The sequence below is a fragment of the Pyricularia oryzae genome, chromosome 4 (genome assembly GCF_000002495.2).
Source record: "Pyricularia oryzae 70-15 chromosome 4, whole genome shotgun sequence".
NCBI classification, from domain to species: Eukaryota; Fungi; Ascomycota; class Sordariomycetes; order Magnaporthales; family Pyriculariaceae; genus Pyricularia; species Pyricularia oryzae.
Window position 1 is genome coordinate 1082974 of NC_017851.1, and position 18995 is coordinate 1101968.

Sequence of the window (18995 nt, forward strand, 5' to 3'; positions counted from 1 at the left end):
GGGGCCAACAACCCCGCCAAAGGGGGCACTGGCAGCCGGCAACTGGTTAATCTCCTTCTGTCCATTGCATTCCATCATCTCATTTTACTATCACTGGGGTTCCCTAAGTTCATTTGCAGGGACTGTGACTGTTTGTATGAATTATCATGACTGTCAGCATTTTTGTAGAATGATGCTTTGTACAAAAAGGGAGGCCAGGTAGGTAGATAGCTATAGGTAGTGTATCAAAGACTTCATGCTCATTCCAGCATCTCCTAAGTAACAAAGTCGATCAAAATAGACGCGCGACAATTGAAAGTCAATGCTGAACAACCCCACGTAGCCGACTGGCTCCAAAAAGCGTTGCCATTCGGCGTTAGTACAGATCGATCATGGTCTCGATCGGAAGCATGAAGTCAAACCATTAAATTGCATGCAAAAGGCCAACCAAAGATCTGACAATTTTATACCACCCAGGGTGCCTTTGCCATGAAAACCACAACTCCTTTTGTCAATAAGCCTTTTTTTTTCGTTTTATGAACCGTTACAAGCATTCCCAAAGGAAACAAAAATGAGTAAAATGATCATTCATTACATGGATTCAGCTTGTGCCTCAAGGGACTGGACCAGACCCTTGGGTGCTTGTTCACTACCGTTGGTCTTGATGCCTTCGACGGCCAGCACGGGACTTCCCGGGCGGCTAGCGACGAACTAAAGCATGGTACACATGCGTCAGTCAAGTTATGCACCAAGGACAGTGATAAGTATCAGGAACCAAGTATGGAAAAACAACTCACACTGCTGGCCGCGCTCAACAGAGCAATCAGCGAGCTCTGAACCACATCCTCGTGAAGGCCCACGCCCCATAGCTTTTTGCTGCTGCCCGATGCTGTGCACTCAATGTACGTCGCAGCCTTGACATCACGACCCTTTCCAACGGCGTGCTCCTTGTACTCGTTGACGTCGAGGTCGATACCGACTGACCGCAGCGCATTGGCCAGCGACGAGATGGGGCCGTTTCCCCGGCCACGCAGGGTGTACTCCCGACCGTCGGCCGAGATGACACCCTCGAAGACTCGCTTGAGGTTCTTGGTGTCCTGCGTCTTGCCCGGCGCTGGCGGCACTGGGCTCGAGGTCCTGTCGGGTGTGATGGAGTAGTCGACAATGCTGAACCTCGGATTGCCCTTCAGGAAGTAGGTCTCCTGGAACAGGTCCGTAATCTCCACCGGGAGCAGCTCGCGACCCCGCTCGTCCGCAATCTTCTGCAGGATCTTGCTGAAGTGCACTTGCAGACCGCGCGGGAGGTCCAGGTGCAGGTGCTGCTGGATGATCCAGGCCGCGCCGCCCTTTCCAGACTGCGAGTTGACCCTGATGACGGCCTGGTAGTCGCGCCCGATGTCCTTGGGGTCCAGAGGCAGGTATGGCACCTGCCAGTAGTCCTCATAGCCGGCTCCGCTGTCCTCGCGCAGCTGGAAGCCCTTCTTGATGGCATCCTGGTGCGAGCCGCTGAAGGCGCATACGACCAGAGATCCACCGTAAGGCGCACGGGGGTGGATGGGGATCTTGTTGCAGACCTCGACGACGCCGATAACGCGGTTCAGGTCTGAGAAGTCGACTTTGGGGTTTACACCCTGAGTGTACAGGTTGAGGGCCAGGGTTACGAGGTCGACGTTGCCAGTGCGCTCGCCGTTACCAAACAGACAGCCCTCGACGCGGTCCGCGCCGGCCATCTGGGCCAGCTCAGCAGCGGCGACTGCGCAACCCCTGTCGTTGTGTGGGTGCAGCGAAATGCAGCACTTTTCGCGCTCCGAGATGTTGCGGCAGAAGTACTCGATTTGATCGGCGTAGACGTTGGGCGTCGACATCTCAACGGTGGCGGGCAGGTTGAAGATGATGGGGCTCTCTGCCGTTGGGTCCCATGCCGCCTTGACGGCCTCGCAGATCTTGACAGCAAAGTCCAGCCCGGTGTCCGAGAAGGTCTCGGGGCTGAACTCGAATCCCCACTCGGTACCAGCCTGTGTCGGGTCGTCCTTGGTCAGAGAACGAACCAATTTTGTGCAGCGTATAGCCAGCTCCACGCTCTCCTCTTCGGTGAAGCCGAACACAATGCGGCGGAAGCACTCGCTGGTGGCGAGGTAGATGTGTATGATGGCCTTCTTGGCGCCCTTGACGGACTCGACAGTCCTCCTGATCAGATCCTCCCGGCATGGTGAGAGGACCTGCAGAAACACATCGTCTGGGACAACGCCTGGGGTCTCGATCAGGCGCCTGGTGAAGTCAAAGTCGGTCTGGGAGGCAGATGGGAACGACACTTCGATCTCCTTGTAGCCCAATTCGCACAGCATCTTGAAGTAGGTCCATTTCTCGTCTCCGCTCTGTTGTTGTTTGCCAACGCGGGCGTGTTATTCACTGAAAGACAATCGGCAGCTTGTTTTCTGGCAAGGGTAGTGGCGCACCATTGGGTCAACCAAACTCTGGTTTCCATCTCTGAGATCGGTCGAGAGCCACCTGGGGGCTTTGTCAAGGGTCTTGTTGGGCCATTGGCGATCGGGGAGGTTCACAGGAGGGAACTTCCTATATTTTGTGGAGGGGTCCTTGAGCCTGAGCGTGGCGCCATTTGGTGTTAGTCACTCTTCTACAGCCAGACCTTTTTTGTGTGTATTCCTCCGAGATTTAAAAGGGTGGAAAACATGGATGAAATTGGTAAAATGCGATTCCGGAATCCAGCCATGCACAGGACAGACTTACATTGGCATTTTGGCGGGGGTTTTGCCTTCGATATAAAAGCAATTCGTCCGTTGCTGTTTACTGATGGGCCGCTGCTGGCTTTGTGCGCGCGTAGCGTAAGAGAAATAAAATTTCCCCGGGCTTTTTGCCAATGACGAAACTGAGGGGCTCAAGTTTGTTAATGTGCACGGCGGGGGAGCTTATTTTTTTCTGTCGCTTGTTGCTACAGTCTTTCTGTTGTTGTTTTTTTTTTCTGGAACCCAAGAACGACAAGACAATTACGTCTCAACTAAGAGATCTAGGTTTTTTTCTCTGTCCCAAAAAGAATTTGTGTAGTACAAGATCTGGGGCTACGAGATGCGTGGTTGGAGATACTTATATTAGCAGCAACCTACTGCGCATTTAAAGCAACCACCCATCCTATCCCCCTCTTGTCTAAATCCGTCGTGACTGGGCCCTGAGTCACAAACCACAAGTAAGGTACCTAGGCAAGCAGGGTATACTGCGGCAGTTTGGAAGGGTACCCGCGAGCGAGCGAGCTCGGACACGGGAATAGCATCCATGGCATGGAGGTGGATGGGTGGATTGCGGGGCTCCATTCCGGGCGTTCAGACGGCTGCCGTCGGTCCAATACCAATTCACCAATACATTCCTTTTACTCACGCATACTTTTGTTATTAATTTTCCCACCTGTTTTCCTCTCCCACGTACTATGTTTGCCGGCTTTCCCACCGACCGCCGCCCAAAACAGCATGCCGCCTATATGACTCTGATATCTTGATGTTATTGATTAATTGATCAAGAAAAAAAAAACGAATAGCAGAGCTGGTGAAAAGAAGCACACAACAAGCACCGAGTCCCATTCACCAGTAGACATACAAGGCGTCGCAGTCACTGGCATTCAAGACGTGGACGTACAGGGCGTGCACATGCAACCCAGAAACTAACCGTACAGCAAAGGGCGTGGCACTGCAGGGCCAAGCTTGAGATGGAATTAAGGGTCCATTTGTCATCCGCAAGCGGGGATTTCGCATGCAGTTCTGGTTCTATCTAGAACAAACATCTGATGAGCGACGTCACATTTTATGCATGTCAACCTGTAGACAAACATCACCTGGCTCAGAGAAAATCTGGGTGTATCAACGATGTAGATAAAAGGTACCTAGAACCCAAGCAGGACTTTTTGACTCGAAGGGTCCAGCGGCAATAATGGAAACTATGTACAGGAGGGCAAAGAATATAAAAAGCAGAATAAAAAGAAGAAAAAAGTCCCTTTGTATGTAAACGCCAGAAAATGCTGATGCTCAATGCTGTAAAACTGAAAACAAAAAATAGCTGAGAAGGAATGTCAGGAAGCGCCCATGCAGGCGGTGAAATGGGTATATAACATAACAAACATCAAATGGCGATATTAAAGGACGACACAGTACATCAGTTCTTTCCATTACCAGGTGAAACTTTCTTCAACAAAAGAACATACGTTGCCCTCATCTTGCACAGATCGAACAGCATCGCGAACATCGTCGGCCAAGGCACCAGGACCGCAGACTGTGACACACATGGCGCCGATCTGCTCCGATGCCTCCTTTTTGACCAAAAGAGGGATGTTTGGTCGACCGGGGAACATCTGCACTCCGTTAGAGGCAGACTGAATCTCCCTTGGGTTCTTGGGCCTTGTGACGAAGAGCTTGATCTGTAATATGTCTTTGCGGTTGGGGATGCGAAGCACCGTGTCCATCCACGGCCGGACCCATTCCAACGCCTCGTTGTCCCTGATGACCCAGACGAGCACGATGCGACGTGTGGCCACGGTGCGGTCGTTGTAGCCCTCGATAAGGTGCTTCAGGTAGCTCATCTGGTGTGTGATGCCAGTTGCGCCAGCGAAGAGAATCACATGCCCAAAGCTGTCGAGCGAGTGATGACCCGCATAGGGGCCCTCGAACGCAGCGCGCATCGAAATGGCACGGGTACCGTGGGCGGTAGCTTTGTTGTATAGCTTGCGCGTCATTCCGCTGTGGGCACCAATGATAAATGAGATTTCCGACTTCATGTCCTGCTTGCTAATTAGCAGCTTCGTCGTCTCCTTCTCTTGCATGGGCAGGGCATCATCAGCGGGGACGTGGTCGACCCAGGCGACAGAGAAAGGGTGGTTCTCCCAGGGGTTGACGCCGGCGAATCGAAGGTAAGCATGGGTGCCAGGGCGGACGTCGACATAGCGGGGGAGCTTCATGGTGACGCGGACAGCATCGCCTGGCATTGGCTCAACAACAGCCTCGGTGTAGCCACGCTTCGAGACGTTGCAGTAAGCGAGGCGGATGGCTCGAGCGAAACGGTCGGCCAACCACAAGACCATGATAGCCATCATCCAGGGAAGCTGGGGAAGGCCCCCAGGGTGCGCAGATGTCGCGCAATGGACCCACGTGCAGGCCAAAACGATGATGGCCAAAATGATGTGGGCGTTGAGGAAGGTCTCGTAGAATGCGTGGCGGACAGGGGAGAGCGACTGGAGCAGGATGATGGAGAAAGCCACGGTACCAACCATGCCAGAAGCGCAAAAGTTGTCATGAAGGAGCTTCCTGGTCACTGACTCCATACCGCCGTCGTTGACCTGCACATACAACCAGGCAAAGGTGTGAACAATAGCCTCGATAATGCAGATGCGGCCCATCCATCGGTGGATAAGATTGTACGTGTCGAAGCTGATGTGCAGCATTGGAATGAGGGGGTTGTTGCGACCGGCCAGGATGAAAAGAGGAATCATGTTGACGGCCGAAAGTGTGCCTGACCTGCCTCGAACCTCAGCGGCGAGTCTGAATGGGTTGGGGTCCTTGAAGTTGACCCAGAGCATAAAGACAAGGTTGCCGGTAGCGTAAAGGACCAAGAGGACCGTCTGTAACCTCGAGGGCAAGGTGCCAATGCTGATAGCCGATGACAGGCGGATCTCACGGTTGTGTCGTTTCTTGCCAAGGGGCGCGTATGTCAAATGCTTCTTCAAACCAGGCATAGGACCCCATTGTGTCAACCTCCAATAGTTTTGTTTGTCGGCAGCAAGGTTCATTGCCGACACGTGCCGCAGCTTCTGCCATGCGAGCTCGCTAAATCGAATGCAAAGGATGACGAGACAACTTATTCCCAGCATCCACCACAGAACGTCCTTGAACAACATATTTGTGTCCTGTTGGACGCCATTAAGCCCTGTGTTATAGGGCGAAATGTCTGGATTGGCCCATGTCATGTTAGTTTTTGCGGCCCGGCCAGATAAGGCATTGGGTATCGATGAGATGGTTGACGAGGATCCATCGGTGGCGACGGTCCCGCGTCGCTGGTGATCCATTGAAATTTGGTTTCTGATAGCTGAACGGGGTCAAAAAGATGTTGGTGTAGAAAGTGTCTTGTCCAAGGGAGACAAGAGAACGCGTGGGGGGGCGGTCGAGGCAGAATCCTCCCTTTTTGTGCCCTTTTTGAGTTGATCTAATATGAAAGGCTCAAGAAGACAAATGACATGCTGGCGAGAAAGAATATCGTGATAAAGTTGAAGTTCTGGGGTTACGCTTTGGCAAGCCAAAACAAAGGAAAAAACCAGGCGTTGGTTGTCGGTGGCCTGTTTTCCTTTGTATCTTTTGATCCGTAGATATTGTCCTACTCGCCAAGAAACCGAACAAAGAATAAGTCGGTGGGGGGAGATTGCGACGTGGGTCTCGAGAGAACAGTCTGGGTCTGGGCCCGGGCGTAGCTGAATACAGGCGAATCAATAGTGAGGATGTCTTTGAATAGATGGTATGGACAAAGCGAGAAGAGTCCCCGCTGTGGTTCGGTTCCCAAAAGTGGTTGCTGATATTGTACTCAGTTGGAAAATTGGGATCGAATCCGGGTGTCAGTCACGTTGACAGTTGATCAACATATGGCAGTTAAATTGATCTTGGCAGTCGTCGTGAATCGAAGGAAGTCAAGACAGTCGCTCGCAATGCGGAAGAAATTTGATCTTGATCTTGTTGACCAGACTGACGTATGGTTAAGACACAAAGTTTGTGCGATCGACGAAGCGGTCCCCGAGACGGTCAAGTAAGTTGCGAGGAGGAAGGTACGGCGAACAAGATTTGACTGTCGTTTACCTAGCCAGATCGGAAAAAAGGAAAACAAAAAGGCAAAAACAAAAAAGTGGAAAGCAAGACAAAACTTTAGTTAGGTACGGTAGGAAGAGAGGGTACAATAGATACAGATGAGGAGGAAAAGTTAAGGTAGGAACAAAACAAAAGGATCAACAAAAAGATCGGCGGGAGACAGAGACTAGGTATACTAAAACGGAAGGCCGGCCAGGGGCTAAGGACCAAGACGACCAAGGAAGGCTGCCTACTGTGCCTATACGCCGCCAACAACCACTTATTTTGCCCAAGCCCCCTTGCTCATACCACCATGAACCCATCCCGTCTGAGCTTAGCCCTAATACTTACTAGAGGAACACACACTCCGTAATCCCTATCTGGACATCAATCTCTCACATTGTGGCGCAGAGGGGAGATCTCACATGATTCGAGGGAAGCAGCTTGGAGAAGGCACCAAAATGGCATACGTCAGAGATAGAACAAGCTACGACCAGCCATATCCTCGCTTGTCGGACTTCTAATGAGAATAGGAACATCAGGACCAGAACCAAGGCAAAGAACAAAAAGTGTCACGCATACAATATCGGATGGCGTGCCGTGAATCCTTGACATTCATCTATCGAGAGGCTCCGAGAACTTCGAAATAGGCAAGGCGAGTGGGGGGTACACCCGCATCCGTCTGCAATTCTGATTTGCAACGAGTAAATTGGGCGGAAGGCAAGGGAGAATGCCGTAAAGCACGTTGGACATGCGTCGTTCGCGCCAAGCCAGCCATCTGTACTGTGAACCCCTGTCAGAAAATATGGGACCCACATAAACTGCCAGGGGTAGCCCCAAAAAGCCCATCCAAGCACAACGCGGCGAAGACTGACAGCTATTCACCATCGCGGGGTGGCACCGAGCTGAGCCCGGCGGCTTTCAACCAGTCGAATGCCTGGACTGTGGTGGGGCGCGGTGGCGCGGGTGGCAGAGCAAACAAAACTTCTAAATGATAGGCTGACAGCCGCGAACTTGGGCTGGGGACCAGGGATATGGACTCAAGGGTCCACTTTGGAATCAGCAATGGCATCCCTGAGCCCAACCTCTGCTGTTCTCCTCTGAGACTTCTTGGATTCTTAGTAGCGTCTTTGGCGCGCGACCGTCACACCCTTTCATCTCATCTTTACAGTAAGCCAGCAGGGACCAGGCAGGCTGCCAAGCCAACCCCGGTCCTAGCGGTATTTCTGGGATGAACGCCTTGTTACCCAGTAATCCTGACTGATTACTATTTAGATCTAGTCTAGGTACGAAGACCGTTTTATCTTACCTATTCTATCGTTCGTTGAGACCACTTTGGTAAGATTCCGACTCATTTGAACGCGCAATGTCATGCAAAACGATGCCGGCTTCCGTGAACCGAATTGGAATTGGATTCTATTGTACAGATGTGATGGTACTCTTTTCCGCCCAGGCTTGCCAGGCCCCATTACACTACTACCTACCTATCTATGTAGGTATGTACTTACTCCCTTGAGTCCGTTGGGTACGTACATGCACCTAAACCTAATTACCTGAGTAGGCCTTGGGTATTACAACGGCTGAATCCTTGGCACTTAATTTATATGATTGAATCCAATGATTGACTAGACTGCGGTGTTATCCGTCAGGTTAGGTCACGTCACACTCTGGTGCGTGTGCAGGCAGGGAAGGGAAATCATGCCGGTTGGAGGCCTTACTCTTTCCCTATCATATGCTTTGCAAGACCTTGCTTGCCAGCGATCCAAGGATTGATTTTCGGCATCAGTCAGCCCCCTTCCGACACAGATTAGTTTGCAATGCACTTGCGCCATTTTTATTTCTTTGCCAGTCAGCCCAAGCAAAAATGGCTAAGCGAACCTTTACAACCAGCAAGGACAAAGCCAGAGGCTTGCTTAGTGCAGGTGGACCACAGTATTGGTACCTAGGGCATCGATGACAACAAGCTTGGTTCATCCTCTGAATGTAAGGGTTCAAGACATGAGAGCCTGGAGTTAACCCAAATGCCACAACCCATGCGTGTTTCACACTCTGTGCTTTTTTGAGTTGCTCTAAATATTGACCTGCTTTTTTCTTATGTCAATTGTTTTGCTCAAGCCGTGCCAACCCGGCAGTTCTGGTCTTAGAACTTCTAGGTCAATTCGCACGGTTCTAGCCAGGCGCATGTGATGATGTTTTCCAAGTTGTTGTTGCTGAGCTACCAAGTACCGTCCATGATACCAGGCGACCAATTTCAACGGCCCAACTCAACCTACCCTGCACTTTGGGCCCAAATCGGCCCGTCATGCCAAGGCCGAAACGGTGGATTGGCGACCGCGGCAAGCTTGGGATTTTCATAGCTAACAAACCAAAGTGACGAAACACGACGCACAGCTACCCACACATCGTCGCGCGGTAGTGTACTCAACAACTCATACCTACTGTCCTGATCTACCAACAACCAGCGGTGACGACCGAAATAAATTTATTCAATGGGTGCCAATTCATCCAAGCCGGCCACACATACGTGGACCGGGTAGGTTTTTCAAAGATCAAACCCTTTCATTCGACTCCCATTCCCCCCCGACTGACTTTCCAACGGTTGACCCCCGGGACCAGCTCGCAACCAACAGGCGTGTCGCAAAACATTGTCGAGTCGTTCCAATCAAGCACAGAGGTAAGCATTGAAGAGGAAACAAACAAACAGAAACTACCAATTTTATATATCCTGCAAGGAGATCTGCGACTGACCCTTGATGAAACTGTCGGTTCGGTTTTGCCAAAATAGACGGATGCATCACGCGCGCAATTATTAGAGCTTCAGGTCCAGGCCCGCGTGGCCTCGGAGCTCAAGAAGCTGCAGTCTGCTGAGGCCGTCGCCGTCAAGGAGGCCCTCGACAAGCTGTCGGAGCAGACCCCGGCTAACGAAGACGGCAAACAAAAGACGCGGTTCACCGTCTCCAAGGAGGTGGCCGCCCTGCGCGAGAAGCTCGAGGAGGAGAGGAAGAAGGTCCACGGCCTGCCGGACGAGGTCGAGAGCGCCCGGTCCGAGGTCGTCCGCTGCCTCAGGGAACACGACAGGCGCCCGCTCGACTGCTGGCAGGAGGTGGCCAACTTCAAGGAGCAGGTCAGGAAGTTGGAAAAGGGCTGGGTTGATAAGGTCGTCTCGTAAAAGAGCTGCGGGTTGGTCGATGATGATGGAGTGTACTATACTGTTGTCCAGCTATACAAAAAAGAAGAGAGTAGCTGACGCAAGAAAAAAAAAAAAAAAAAAAGCAGTCAGTGCCGGTTGTCAACCATTAATCCTCTGGCGAGGGGGGCCTCCAGAAAAGTAAGCGTATTGTGGTTATGGTATTGATATTGGCTGCTCATCTGACATATCAGGATTTCCATTTGCCGAGTTTGACTTTTCCTTCTCCTTGGCAATCTCTTCCCTCCTTCTTAACCCCTCGGCCTTCTTCCTCTCCCTCCTCGCAGCCGCGTCTTCCCAGCCGGGATTTCCCGTTTGCTTCTTCTCCCCAAACTCCTCCTGCAAAGCCAGGCGAAAACGCTCGATCCGCTCCGCATTCTGCCGGAACCTCTCGTTTGATATCCTGACCAGCATGGCTAGGTACTGCGGGGTGACTAGGCACTGCAGTCCGCCTGCGGCCAGCGTGCCGATGATGGACTCTAGCCCGAGGCCCATTGACCTGATGGCAACCATGGGGGTGGCCTGCTGCTGCTGCTGCGGGCCGAGTAGGTTGATGGCTCCAGACTCACGGAAGCCGGCTTCCAGACCGCACCGTATAACAGACTGGGCGTGCTCTGAGGATGCGGTGAGGATGTGGAGGATCTGCACGTAGTCGCTTAGCACCACAATTCACTCATTGATCATGTTTGTCTCAAGATAGGTATTTGAGTGTTTACTTACCATGGGTTCAAACTTAAAATGCACAAGCCTTTCCTCTGCCTCCCCCGTCCCCTCATCAGCAACGTCATCACCGGGACCGTCGGCACCAAATAGCACCTCCTCCCAGCTCCTCCCACCCACATCGCCAAAAGGCTCGTGGCTCACATACAGCCACCTCCCACCACCTCCCTTGCCCCCAACCGTCCCGGCAAGCTGCGCATCACCGCCTCCCACTTGCACCCGATTCTGGGCCTTTTTGCCCTCCAGGAAAACGCTGACCCGTCCAGCACAGGAGCTGGTGGTCACGAGCCCGGCCTGACAGTTGATCTCGGCGATGAGCTCTCGGATCCCGACGTCTACGGAGCCCTTGGGCGACGCATCCGTGTAAGTTGAATCGGGCGTCGCCAGCTGGGCTATGATCTTTGCTTTCTTTTCCAAGAAAGGGATTGGGATATTGAGAGTGATGGTCATGGCTGTAGCATTTAAAAATAAAATAAAATAAAACCACAAGAATATCCAGCGTCAGCGCAGCAACGTCAGCAAATTCAGGGGATCACGAATAGTTGCTTCTCTTAATTCCTGCTGAAATCTTCAATATCAGACGCATAGGGCTTATCCATTGAGTGATGGTAATTGAAGACCGGTCGACAAACACTCAAAAGTCTGCCCCGCTTCCCGGCCAAAAAACTCTTTGAATCACATTCACCTTCAGGTCTCATGCCTACTTCATGTCTGGTGAGTACCTGCCACCTTTCCTACAATGCCCACAAAACAGCATTATACGATATCATAGCTCAGCATGAAATCGTAACTATACCAACCAACTGTCCTCATTATATTTCCTGCGCTATGACGATGTTACATGAAACAAACACAATCATGCACATGCACAAGCAATCACTCAGCAACCACAGGAGAGTCAAAAGCAAGATTACACTATTGTATTATCGTCGAGAAAAAAAGTAAGTCAGGAGTCACAAGGAAATTTTTCGCAAGCCGCGCTCTGGATTTTCCACCACTCCCACCCCGCCACATTCCAAATTGCAAGCACAGCCAAGGTATATACAGCTCCTGTCCCAGAACTTGGAAGGTCTCCGTGCATTATCTTCCAGCTGATCAAATAAAACATGTGTAAGAACGGAAGAAAACGAGATAGATCGCTTGGCAACGCATATCATATAATTTTTTTAAAAAAAAGAAACAACGGGAAAAAGGATAAAAACACATAAAATAAAACAGACGGTTGAATAGGGACCGGATTTAAAATGAATGACGTGAAAAGGCTTTGTACGTCACGAGTCGTCATGCTGCAGCCGCGGCTCGGGAAGTCGGCCCTTGAAACCCTACGCTTGCAGGCCCGACATCTTGCATCTCCATGCCCTCCTTGGTCTCGGCCCGTCGGAGCTCCGATCTCTTCCTCGCCGCAAGTCTTTGATCACCTTGCACCGCGATCTCCTTGAAGCGGTAATATGTGGGCGGCCGAGGTCTGCAGAGCACCACGATCCAGTTCTTGACCCAGTTGCCCTGGGTGAAAGCTCTGTACCGGTCCTTTTTCAAGAACTTGTGAGAGTTGAGGAACTCCCTTGTCGTCTCGCCTCTCGCCATCAAAAATACATGGTAGAGCATCAGGGCGGCAGGGTACAAGAAACCCAGGAATCCGTAGATGACCAGAGCAAACGGTACGCGGAAGTGGTCGATGGCTTGCCCGACAGATATGTTCTCCAGGCTAGCGTATGTCGTTATCTGCCCTAGACAGGATCCGAGGAGGTAGATGGAGAGTAGGGTGGTGGATGTGACGAATGCGAAGAAGTACCGGTAATTGCGGCGTCCCACACAGTTGTTGAGCCATACGCAGTGGTGGTCAGCAGTCTCGATGCAGTTATCGCAAAGGCGGCAGTGATGTGTGCGCGGTGGCCGCCAGATGTTGCATGTTCTGCAGTACTTGGTCGGGACTTCCATTGCTGACGTCGAGCTCTCGGCAGATCTTATCAGTGTCCAGTCTGTAGTCGGTGGACCCAGTCGCAGCGGATCTTCGTTTTCGTCCGGCGGAGGAAACTGATGTAGATTCCTCGGCAGGATCTGGGGACATAGTCATGTTAACATGTCAGAAACTCCCGCCCTGCGCTTTACGAAAACTAATGCGATGAAGAACTTACCCCTGGATCCGACACTGATGCGTGGACAAAAGAGGAAATGCAGATATAAAACAGATATCCAAAGGTTATGGGAACTGCAGGCGAGACGTTTTCCCAGAGCCACGGTGCACTGAAAGCAAACCACAGAATCGATGGGATTACCACGAGAGATCCGGTAGCGATGTTGATGGGTGTCGACCGGGTGTTTTGGAAGCGCCCGCCCAGAAAGAAGACAGTGTTGCCTTCGAAGAATTCGAAGTTGCGACCAACGGCGACGGCCATCTTTTCCCCATTCGACGCGTTTGCTGTTGGGGCGACAGCATCGGCTGGGCTGAGCTGAGGAGTGGAAGCCACGGACTCGAGCTTCTCGCCGCCCTGAATATCCCGGTTCACACCGGTCTGCGGTGAGCCATTCCGTGTCGGAAGCATGAAGCTGGAGCGGAAGGAGCGGGGGGTCCTAACCGGAGTGGGAAGATTGTCCCTTGACTTGTAGTTCCTATCCACACGAACAGTGAGACTGTTATTCCTGCCCTCCCCGGGCTTCTTCTGAAGTGGTCGCACGCTCTCCGACAAGCTACCAGTCGGATAGTGACCATAAGTCGGGCTGGTATTTGCGGTGACCCTGTCCGCTCCTCCATCAAGATCTGTCGCCTCGGTTCCGCGTGATCCTGGTGGCCGCAGTTGTTCGCTGTCATATGCCGATTGCGACTGAGCCAGGCGTGACATCATCTGCGGGTTGGTGAAATCCGACGTGACACTCTGGCGAGTGACACTACGCCCATCGCGGGACAGCTCGATGTCGCCACGGCTATGCTGTCGGAGCAACATCGTAGGTCGAGTCCCGCTTCTTTGAGCCTGAAGCTTTTGGGAGCTCATGGGATGGAAGAATGCATGTGATGTAAGCGACGGGACGTGACTCCGACTAAGAGAGCTTCCAGGACGCCCGCTCGCAACACTGCTTGCGGCAGCGCTGGTACGCTTGCCCAGGGTATGGCGGAGGGGTTGATTCTGAGTCCTTGAAGAGAGCCCGGTTCTTGCGGTCCCCGGCCGTGAGAGGTTCTCCAACTGGCTACGACGATTTCCGTTGGTTGAGCCCTGTGCCTCCTTGTTGCCTTCGTCGTCGGAGTTGATATCCGTCATCCGGGAGGAAATGATACTAGGTGGTCCAGCCATTGTGGAGCAGAGAAAGGCCAGCGAGCCCCTTGATTACCGGCTTATACGCTCCTTCTAAGCCGCCTTCGGCGTCGAGGACTGTGATCCCAGTCGCACAGCAACTTTCCGTCGCTATATACAACTCTGGCACGCGCACAAGTACTCGAACACGAAAATACGATATATTGAGGTTGGGATCACTGCTGTGAGTTGGCGAATAGCGACTTCGCGGGCATCTCTTGTATGCGGTAACTATTTCCTTCTCGTAATATCGTCGGGTCGGAAGAGGTTGCGAAATTTTGAATCGGAAATTATTGTACCTGGCTGTTGCAATAGTTGGAACTCGTAAAAATTGTACGCAGACCGGCGCGTACAGAGAGGCGTTGTCGTGGCGATGGACGTCAGGGTCCAAAGTTGTTTCCCCAAGACTAAAGTGCGCCGTTCTAGTCTAGCTTGGCAAGAACCGCAATTCGGAGGGTATACGGGATCGCAACTGGGCGTCGGGCGAGTTGGAGATTTTTGAAATCTGCGATATGTGCAATTTAAAAAACAAAAGAGCGACGCGTTATTCGCAAAAAAAAAAGAGAAAAAAAAAAGAACGTGTTGAAGAATCGAAGTATGGATCTTGTTTATGGAAGACGAAGGAAAAGCCTTGCTAAGTCAACCCGACTAGCGAACGGTCAACAACAGACCATTGGCGAAGGTTCACTTTTACTTCAGGGGTGTGCCCATTCGCCTAATGGGCTTATCAAAGCATTTTGGGTTAGCAAGCAATGGCAAGGTCGGGAGCATGCCTGTAAGGGCAGCGGTCAATGCGCCTCAGCTGCAAGACGCCATCATCTTCCTGCACGGGCGCAGCGGTCCCGGATTATCTAATCATCCGCTGTCATGCTCTGGCTCTCAATTTGTTGGAAGCTTGTGACGGGCAAATCGTATGACGGCCCGAGCTTGTAGCGAATCAATTGGACAAGCTTGGTGCAGGAATTAACTTTCATTGTCCACTACCTCGATTGCAACAAGCCATTGTCGTCACCTAGCGAACACGAGCGATACCCTAGCTATCACAATCGATCCGAATTCACCACCGCGACAAATTCGAACAATCAGAACAACGCCGACATGGCCTCTTTCATCGCCAGGAGGGCGTTTACCACCAGCGCCCGCAGGCTCGAGGCTGGCGCAAAGGAGCATGTCCTCAAGCAGGAGGGCAAGAAGGACCCGGAGCTCATGGTGCGTGCTGCTGGGTCGGCTACGAACTGAATACGCTCGTACGGCCAGGTGGTTGACGAGAACTAGACGGTCAAATAAAACAAGCTGCACAAGACGGACGGCCACTGACAAGTCGTCTCAAATGATAGATCCTTGGTGGCATCATGGTTGCTGCTTTTGCCGGTGCCGGTTTCTACTTTGGTACGACCAACAGAATGAAACTATGAACTTTCGGGAAAGTTGGATTGGTTTTTTGGCTGACATTGTCGTTCCCAGGACGCACGCCTACCTCGTCCACTTCGGAGACCAAGGTCCCTATGGCCAAGGACGCCATGCCGTGGGAGAGTGAGACCGCTGGCAAGTACAAGTACCACCCCGGTGGTGACCCCAACGCTGCTCCTAAGGATGCTCCCAGCGCTGTGAACGTCGTGGTTGTTCCCGACGTCACGCTGCCCAAGGTGAGTCCAGTCTCCAAGTTCAGCAGGTATCATCATCTCGCAGAATCTAACCTTGTATCGCGTCATAGAACCTCCACGACAAGTGGAACAAATGGGGAAAGGAGGGCTACTAGAGGATTTGTTTACCATTGAAGAACATGGCCGCTGGGAAATTTCGAGATATGGCTACCAGATACCTAAGCAGAGGTAGCTGCCGACAAGGCATCGATGTACATAGAAGGCAAAGCATTATCGATCACAACCGAGGCTGAGAGAGCAACACGCCCGTTTTATTTGTTCAGGAGTCAGATTGCTGTTCGGAGTGATTGCTGTGCAGAGTTGGGCGAGTGTGTAGAGTTTGGAAAATGATGGAAGTTTGGTCACGATATGATGTATATGCTCACACCGGAGTGCACCTGTTCCACTCGCCGATACAATATTTGGGCTGTTGGCCGACTGAAACATAAATTAGCCACCCATTCACGGCATGATGCACAGTCCCGATGCATTGCCATGGAGATTTCAATTATATCATAGTAAATCCTAGATGTTCGTCTGGTCATTTTACTTGCCAAAAGTACCCTAGGTAGGTGCCTGCGTATCCATACAAAACGGGACGGTCAAAGTGCACGGAATGGGATGACCAATCAACCCATCCACGCCGTGATTGGTCCCTTTTGCCAACGGAAGTTCAGTTGTCGGCATCATCCTTCCGGTATGTTCGGAGCTTCCAAAGACATAATCACCTCATCCCCTCCATGCATACAAAAGAGAAGGGACAAATTCATTGGATCTGCTGAGGCATTGTCACAACTCCGATTGATGATTTTCAGTGATATCAATCTATGGCAAATTTTGCAACGCTATTTTGGTCACTAAATCGATAACTTCGTCCCAACGCCGCCGCTGGTAGATGATTCGGCAGCTTTCCGCTACCATGGGTGAGAAGGAAGGGGGAAAAAAAGAAGAAAAAAGATTGAGGGGTCTCGGTTAGGGAACAGGGAGAAACAAAATGGAACGAGATAAACGCCTGCTAGGGACTCCATATCCCGCTCATAATTTTTAAATTCGCCATCGCCTTCCACGAGACGAGACGAGAAGCCAAACAACAACTATGTTTGGGAATAACCATTATCAAATGCCTTGAGGGTCATTCGAATCCCATAACAGAAAAAACCAAATGCCCTGCTAAAACTCCGAAAATGCAAAGTGAAGCACAACTATGCTGTCTCAGTCAACAAGTTGATGCAGGAGCCAGCTCAAGCGGATGAGGTGACGGCAGAAGGGACATGGTCCTGGTGATGATGTTGGCGCCGGCGAGCACCTGGCCTCCTCGCAGCGTGCCAGCGAGCATCATCTGCAATCTCGCTGCCGACCGGCGAGTCTTGCATGGCCGCCGCCGTAGCAGCCTTGGCAGCCTTGGCAGCCTCCGCAGCCTTCCTGTCGGCCTCCTCAAGAAACTGGGCGTAACGCGACTTCTTGTTATGGATTCCGCACTCGGTCTTGTTCTGACCCTTCCACCTTCCGGCCCTCTCGTCCTCTCCCTCAGCCACGGGGCTGGTCGAGTGCCAGTCGCCGACCGACTTGTACCCCCTGTCGAGCAGGACGTTGTACGGGACGTCGTTCTCCTTGATGTACTTTTGCACGTCCTGGAACGACCAGTTGACGAGGGGGTTGATCTTGACGATGCCTGTCTCGTTGTCGACCTCGACGATGGGGATCTTGTTGCGCTGGCCGCCCTGAGACCTGCGGCGGCCGGTGAGGACGGCACCGACGTTGAGGTCCGAGTAGGCGCGCTGCTGGGGCTCGACCTTGGCCACCCAGTCGTAGAACTCGGCGCTAGTCTCATACAGCTTCTCGCCGTACTTCGTCTCGAAGTCGGCCACCGTCCCGCAGTCTGCCGGCTTGTACACGTGCATCTTGACGTTGCTGTACCGCTCCTTGACCCTCTCGACGAGCTGGTACGTCTCGTCAAAGTGGTACAGGGTGTCGAGGAATATGAGTTCGACCGAAGGCAGGAAGGAAGACTCCTTCTCCATCTTGGATAGCATGTCAAGCGTCACGAGCCCCGTCAGGCCAAAGGCCGTCGTCTGGTATAGGTTTGGGAAGAGGACGCGGCAGAAGCGGAGGATGTCCATGGCTTGCATCTTCTCGAGCTGGTCGTTGATATGGCGCAGGTGAGAGGGTGTGAAGGAAACCTGAGGGAGAGATGCCGTCGACGAGCTGGCCGAGCAGTAGCCCGAGTCCATCTCTGCGGCGTCCTCGAACTTGACGTGGAGGGGCTTCATACGTGGAGAAGACTCCCTGGATGATGGTTGCGTCATCATGAGTGGTTTTGTTTATATGTCGATATGTCGATGGGTTATTGGGAAAGCCTCCAGCACAATATTGGACTGTTTACTCCTTTGCTAGTCGGGCTTCCGCAACGGCTTCAGGGACAGAGGATATAAGAGACAAATTCGGTTGACGGGTCTTTTACCGTCGGGGAATGGGTATAGAGTATGGTCAGGCAAGCAGTTATAAAGTAGATGGATGGCAATTGGTAATCGGGTCCCGAGAGGATAATAGTACGTAGGTAAGATGTTGGGTAAGAAGACTTAGGAGGAACAGAATAACTGCTGAATACTAATACACTCAAGGCAAAGGAATTTCTTAGAAATCGGAACATACACTGACCGGCCAAGTCTGAATAGCAGCATTGACCATGTTCCCCCGGCACTCGAGTGAGGTACCGCTACCTTGGGTTTCCCCTGGGCCAGGTACCTACTTGCCTCTTGAGTCCAGACCCCTGACAAACCATTATGTTTACCCCAAAGCGACGGTATGGCGATGCAAAGGCGTCAACGATCCTCGAGGACCAGGCGCGCGGACGAACCATATTTCAGGATGACGATTACATCAGCATGAAAATTGTAATCGGGGCCAGCACGCAATAGCGGGACTGACTGGACAACACCGGAGCCGACTATGGCTTCACATCACCGTGGAGCCTCCTGGACGATCACGACATCGACGCTACGACTTTCATCAGCCAGAAGCCCATGCTCTCATTGGCCAGCCTTGAGTGAGAGCGGCCGAGCAGGGCAGACATAGTCAATACTTGTCGTCTCAACTCCCGGGATATCCGGGAACCAGGCCCTTTGGTTGGTTGCCCTAGACCATATTCGTTTTGTTTCAGTGGTGAAAAGCCAACAGGTCGCAAGGGTTGGTGTGTCGTGTGCGTTTTGTAGACCAGGATCCCGGGCCGATATCCAGTCGTTAGCCAGCACCGATAGCCATTACCGACAGCCGCACTAAGGCGACGGTTCAGTTTTGTCGCAATCCATGGACCAGGTTACGCTTATTCATCAACCAATCGATCGAGAACTTG

At 52.1% G+C, this 18995-nt stretch overlaps 7 protein-coding genes across 7 annotated transcripts; 2 read left to right on the forward strand and 5 right to left on the reverse strand.

Moving 5' to 3' along the window:
• Positions 1-114: 114 nt before the first annotated feature.
• MGG_13485 (2-isopropylmalate synthase) lies at positions 115-3127 on the reverse strand. The gene is made up of 4 exons (XM_003716171.1): positions 2728-3127; positions 2436-2580; positions 777-2354; positions 115-690 (listed from the first exon to the last, which is right to left on the reverse strand). Exons 1-4 carry the CDS (start codon positions 2733-2735, stop codon positions 571-573), a joined length of 1851 nt encoding a protein of 616 aa, XP_003716219.1. The 5' UTR covers positions 2736-3127; the 3' UTR covers positions 115-570.
• A 697-nt stretch (positions 3128-3824) lies between these two features.
• MGG_03667 (FreB protein) lies at positions 3825-6973 on the reverse strand. The gene has a single exon (XM_003716172.1). The coding sequence runs from the start codon at positions 6038-6040 to the stop codon at positions 4151-4153; it is 1890 nt and encodes a 629-aa protein (XP_003716220.1). The 5' UTR covers positions 6041-6973; the 3' UTR covers positions 3825-4150.
• Positions 6974-9201: 2228 nt separating this feature from the next.
• Positions 9202-10167, forward strand: MGG_03666 (uncharacterized protein). Its single transcript, XM_003716173.1, has 3 exons — positions 9202-9339; positions 9423-9480; positions 9592-10167. The coding sequence occupies exons 1-3, from the start codon at positions 9296-9298 to the stop codon at positions 9973-9975; spliced, it is 486 nt and encodes a 161-aa protein (XP_003716221.1). The 5' UTR covers positions 9202-9295; the 3' UTR covers positions 9976-10167.
• MGG_03665 (tRNA wybutosine-synthesizing protein 3) lies at positions 10139-11448 on the reverse strand. The gene is made up of 2 exons (XM_003716174.1): positions 10714-11448; positions 10139-10635 (listed from the first exon to the last, which is right to left on the reverse strand). Exons 1-2 carry the CDS (start codon positions 11161-11163, stop codon positions 10150-10152), a joined length of 936 nt encoding a protein of 311 aa, XP_003716222.1. The 5' UTR covers positions 11164-11448; the 3' UTR covers positions 10139-10149.
• Positions 11449-11608: 160 nt separating this feature from the next.
• On the reverse strand, positions 11609-14671 carry MGG_03664 (palmitoyltransferase ERF2). Its single transcript, XM_003716175.1, has 2 exons — positions 12849-14671; positions 11609-12771 (listed from the first exon to the last, which is right to left on the reverse strand). The coding sequence occupies exons 1-2, from the start codon at positions 13998-14000 to the stop codon at positions 11995-11997; spliced, it is 1929 nt and encodes a 642-aa protein (XP_003716223.1). The 5' UTR covers positions 14001-14671; the 3' UTR covers positions 11609-11994.
• A 239-nt stretch (positions 14672-14910) lies between these two features.
• MGG_03663 (uncharacterized protein) lies at positions 14911-16185 on the forward strand. Its single transcript, XM_003716176.1, has 4 exons — positions 14911-15209; positions 15338-15389; positions 15465-15646; positions 15715-16185. Exons 1-4 carry the CDS (start codon positions 15099-15101, stop codon positions 15757-15759), a joined length of 390 nt encoding a protein of 129 aa, XP_003716224.1. The 5' UTR covers positions 14911-15098; the 3' UTR covers positions 15760-16185.
• Positions 16186-16419: 234 nt separating this feature from the next.
• MGG_03662 (phosphoadenosine phosphosulfate reductase) lies at positions 16420-18816 on the reverse strand. The gene has a single exon (XM_003716177.1). The coding sequence runs from the start codon at positions 17950-17952 to the stop codon at positions 16885-16887; it is 1068 nt and encodes a 355-aa protein (XP_003716225.1). The 5' UTR covers positions 17953-18816; the 3' UTR covers positions 16420-16884.
• Positions 18817-18995: the final 179 nt, after the last annotated feature.

Excerpts from the sequence above, each read along its gene's own strand:
- MGG_13485 (XM_003716171.1), bottom strand. Across the intron at positions 2,355-2,435 it reads AGAGTTTGGTTGACCCAATG|AGCGGAGACGAGAAATGGAC; the intron begins GTGCGCCACTAC and ends AAACAACAACAG. Across the intron at positions 691-776 it reads TGTTGAGCGCGGCCAGCAGT|TTCGTCGCTAGCCGCCCGGG; the intron begins GTGAGTTGTTTT and ends ACCATGCTTTAG.
- MGG_03665 (XM_003716174.1), bottom strand. The coding sequence starts at position 11,163 with ATGACCATCACTCTCAATATCCCAATCCCTTTCTTGGAAAAGAAAGCA. Across the intron at positions 10,636-10,713 it reads ATTTTAAGTTTGAACCCATG|ATCCTCCACATCCTCACCGC; the intron begins GTAAGTAAACAC and ends GACTACGTGCAG.
- MGG_03664 (XM_003716175.1), bottom strand. The coding sequence starts at position 14,000 with ATGGCTGGACCACCTAGTATCATTTCCTCCCGGATGACGGATATCAAC. Across the intron at positions 12,772-12,848 it reads CATCAGTGTCGGATCCAGGG|ATCCTGCCGAGGAATCTACA; the intron begins GTAAGTTCTTCA and ends CTATGTCCCCAG.
- MGG_03667 (XM_003716172.1), bottom strand. The coding sequence starts at position 6,040 with ATGGATCACCAGCGACGCGGGACCGTCGCCACCGATGGATCCTCGTCA.
- MGG_03666 (XM_003716173.1), top strand. The coding sequence starts at position 9,296 with ATGGGTGCCAATTCATCCAAGCCGGCCACACATACGTGGACCGG. Across the intron at positions 9,340-9,422 it reads GCCACACATACGTGGACCGG|CTCGCAACCAACAGGCGTGT; the intron begins GTAGGTTTTTCA and ends CCCCGGGACCAG. Across the intron at positions 9,481-9,591 it reads CGTTCCAATCAAGCACAGAG|ACGGATGCATCACGCGCGCA; the intron begins GTAAGCATTGAA and ends TTGCCAAAATAG.
- MGG_03663 (XM_003716176.1), top strand. The coding sequence starts at position 15,099 with ATGGCCTCTTTCATCGCCAGGAGGGCGTTTACCACCAGCGCCCGCAGG. Across the intron at positions 15,210-15,337 it reads AGAAGGACCCGGAGCTCATG|ATCCTTGGTGGCATCATGGT; the intron begins GTGCGTGCTGCT and ends CTCAAATGATAG. Across the intron at positions 15,647-15,714 it reads CCGACGTCACGCTGCCCAAG|AACCTCCACGACAAGTGGAA; the intron begins GTGAGTCCAGTC and ends ATCGCGTCATAG.
- MGG_03662 (XM_003716177.1), bottom strand. The coding sequence starts at position 17,952 with ATGATGACGCAACCATCATCCAGGGAGTCTTCTCCACGTATGAAGCCC.